Source organism: Drosophila virilis, chromosome X (assembly GCF_030788295.1).
Source record: "Drosophila virilis strain 15010-1051.87 chromosome X, Dvir_AGI_RSII-ME, whole genome shotgun sequence".
NCBI lineage: Eukaryota > Metazoa > Arthropoda > Insecta > Diptera > Drosophilidae > Drosophila > Drosophila virilis.
In genome coordinates, this window is record NC_091543.1 from 1,496,243 (window position 1) to 1,499,998 (window position 3,756).

A 3,756-nucleotide genomic window follows, 5' to 3' on the forward strand; every position below is an offset into this window, starting at 1 on the left:
CACGTCAAGTTGCAGCTTCGTGACAAAGCTTCAAGCAAATGAGTCGCAATGCAGCCAAGGGCAGCCCCTCTCGGCCCACCCTCTCGCTCTGTCAGGCACGCACTTGATATGCATGAGACGGCACACACTTGTGGGATTTTGTTGTTGTTGTTGCATTATGTTAATCAGCCTCGGAATCGGAAGCACGTGTCAAATGCGGCAATGCGGCAAATGCTTAATGCAAAAGAACAGTTGCCTCGACGTCTGCTGCCCCAAGGCCAACAGACAGAGCGCACAGATCACAGATCACAGAACCCCAACAAGTCATCCACTGTGGCATGCAGCTAGGTGCCAAATGGTGGCAGAGCCAGGGGGGGGGAGGGGAAGGTGAGACAGAGGGCAGTGGCGCACACATGATGGATCACATTTTTATATGGTAGAGAGTGCGTAGTTTTTTTTTTTTTTTTTGCATTCTACTTTTCTCTCATGCATTTTGTTTTTTATGATATTTTTTATTTATTATTTTTTTCTTTTGGCCTGACAAAAAGTGGAAGTGCATTGAAAAGCGAGTTTGCTTCATTCTTCAGATTCTTTTGCTTCTTATGAGCGTGCGTGTGTGTGTGTGTGTATTTTGTGACAAGGATCAGCAGTTAGGATCATTGTGCATAAGATTTAAGTCTCGATTTCGATGTAGTTTTTCCCAAACTGAAAACCTAAAGAAAAACGAGAGACACGAAGAAAATGCGGCACAAAAGCAATTGTGACATACAAAAACCAGAGCTACGGACAAGTTGAATGGGCTGGCCGCACCGAGAAAGGGAGCAAGAGGGAGAGAGAGATAGCGAGAGAGGCAGAGAGAGAGAGAGAGAGAGAGAGAGAAGGAACGCGCGCGCGGGCACCCACATGAGCAGCAGAGCAACCCCTAGCGTTTAACCCCTAGCTCTGCAGAGAGCAACAGAGCAAGAGAGAGAGAGAGAGAGAGAGAGAGAGAGATAGAGAGAGAGAATGAGAGATCACTTGTACGAGGCAGGTAGCGCGATCTGCTGCAGTCGACGTTGGCAGCGGCAGCGGCAGCGCTCGGGGCAGCTACTTAAGGGCGAGCGCGCAGGACGAGGTTTATCATTGCGGAATTTGATTCCAGACAGTCAACAAGCAGCAAAACGGAATACAAACATGACGAGCATCTGCAGCAACTATTCGCACTTTCAGCTGACCAACGGCAACATCATGTTGCTGCATCAGCAGCAGCAACAATTGCAGCAACAACTGCAGCAGCAACAGCAACAACAATTGCAACACCAGCAGCAGCAACAACAACAGCTGATTGCGCCCAAGCTGCCGCTGGGCAACAGCCAACTGCAGAACATGCAACAGTCGACAATTGGGCCCATGCTGGCCAAAAAGAAATACAACTATTCGAATCTGCCGTACGGCGGCGCCGAACAGCTGCCCTCGGTGGCTCGTCGCAATGCCCGGGAACGGAATCGTGTCAAGCAGGTGAACAATGGCTTTGTCAATCTGCGCCAGCATTTGCCGCAAACTGTCATCAATACGCTATCGAACGGCGGACGCGGCGCCAGCAAAAAGCTCTCCAAGGTGGACACGTTGCGCATCGCTGTTGAGTATATACGCGGTCTGCAGGATATGCTGGACGATGGGCAGCCAAGGTGCCAGCAGCTGTTCGGCGGCCTGGCGGACGAGAGCAGCAACGATGGCAGCCATGACTATAACGACTATAACGATAGCCTGGACAGCAGCGGCGGCGCCCTGGGCACTGGACAAAAATATGCCGGACATTCGTATCACTCCAGCTCGCCCACGCACTCGTACAGCGACGATGCCTCCGATCTGTCGGCCAGCTGTGTCAAGCAGGAGCTCACCGAACAGGAGTCCGAGCAGCAGCAGCAGCAACAACAACAGCAACAGCAGCAGCAACATTTCAAATTCGAGTCCTTCGATAGCTTCAGCGACGAGCAGCCCGATGATGAGGAGCTGCTCGACTATATCTCCTCGTGGCAGGAACAGTGAGCGAGATGCGTGCAAAAACAAAGCCTGTACAAACTGTATATAACCAGCAAAAAACAAAACAAAACAAAACAAAAACAACAACAACAAAAAACTGTTGCCTTAGTGAAAACAAAAAACACAAAAACAAACCAAGTCCCAGATTCTAGAAGTTTCCTAGTTTTAACAACAACTTTTTTTTTTTCATAGTTTAAGCATGGAAGACAATGATATAAAACCACAATTTTTTTTCATAGTTTTAAGTTTTTGTTATAAGCATGGAAGACACTAAACTAGCTAATAAGTATTATTATTATTATTATTATTATTATTATTATTATTATTGAAATGCAATAATAGCAACAACAAATTAAAAAACAATTCAAAAACGAAATTCAAACAAACTCTTCTCATTGAAACAGTTCTCAAATATTTCAGCAAAGTTTCAGAAAATCCAAAGCAAAGTGCAAAGGAGAAGAGAGGGAGTAAAAAAGAGAGAGGGAGAGAGAGAGAGAGAGAAATAATCCTGATCTTGAAGATCTATGTTTAAATATTTGCTATGGAAAGTTCAACCTTTTGCGGATTTTAAACCTTAACGTATGTAAGTTGAAATTCTAAAATATTCAAGTGAATTTCCTGCCAAAGCTAGCCCATTGAAGTGGCCCATAGATGAGGCTGCTCGCTTGGAGAACTGCAGAGCAAGAGCGAGAAAGACAAAGAGGTAGAGAAAGAGAGAGGGGGGAGCTGTACTTAACTATAATCACAACTTATTCAATTTATACTCTATAAACCCAATTTCCATACTTTAACAGATACTTTAAAAGATTTCGAGTCTTCAGGCAACTATCTTATCCGCATGTCTGACTATGATTTATAGCACTTCTTTAGGCTCAAGTGCTTGGAAATAGATGGAAAACGAAACCATTTCCATAAATGCAGCAAATGGCAAAGTAGTTGAAACTATTTAAAGAGCACACGAGATGCTGTCTATAAGAAAGGTATTGGAAGGTTTTACTAGGAGGTAATTGTCTATACATGTGCATATTGTCTTAAGATCTATATAAATGTCCATATATGTATGTTTCTGTATATATATGTATGTATGTATATGTATATGAGTTGAGCGCATTCATATATCAAAATTTCCTAGCTGTAGCTCTGCTATAAAATATAGCTAAATCATTTAATCTATATATAATAAAAGTTATATATATGAAGTCTGAGTCAGCCGTCTTACAAAATTTGGAGATTTTTCTACTCAGGCACATTGCGTTTGGGCTTTTTTTACAAATCCTCTTTTTTGATTTCTAAGTAAATATTGGACTATATCCATTAGCTAACATGCGTTTGAGTTGTATTTGATCTACAAGAATTTACATACCAAATTTTTCGGACATAGCCATAAAAGATCCTGAGATAAAAGAGTTGAATGCAAGGAAATCTGCCCAAATCTTTTGCTGAATGTTAATTATTGAAAACTTTTTCTGGAGAGTCTTTAAATGGTATTTAAAACTAATTTATATTGATTTCTATAAGAGAGTAAGGCATATCCATCCATACATATATCTATATATCCACATATATATTCCCTTGTTGAAGGGAATTCGAATGCCAGCTCAAACTCTTTTGGCAGCTGGGTGCTTATCAGGAAGAGGGGCATATGCTTTACAGGGCCAGAGATAGCTGAACATGAGTCAGAAGGATATTAGAGGAGAGACACTTCCTGCGCGTGGCTCGGGCCACGGGCTCGGGCCCTTGGCAACCCACTCACTC

General features: G+C 43.1%; 1 protein-coding gene across 1 annotated transcript; it reads left to right on the top strand.

Moving 5' to 3' along the window:
- The first annotated feature begins 1,114 nt into the window (after positions 1 to 1,114).
- On the top strand, positions 1,115 to 2,377 carry l(1)sc (lethal of scute). Its single transcript, XM_002058214.3, has one exon. The coding sequence runs from the start codon at positions 1,153 to 1,155 to the stop codon at positions 2,005 to 2,007; it is 855 nt and encodes a 284-aa protein (XP_002058250.1). The 5' UTR covers positions 1,115 to 1,152; the 3' UTR covers positions 2,008 to 2,377.
- The last annotated feature ends 1,379 nt before the right edge of the window (positions 2,378 to 3,756 follow it).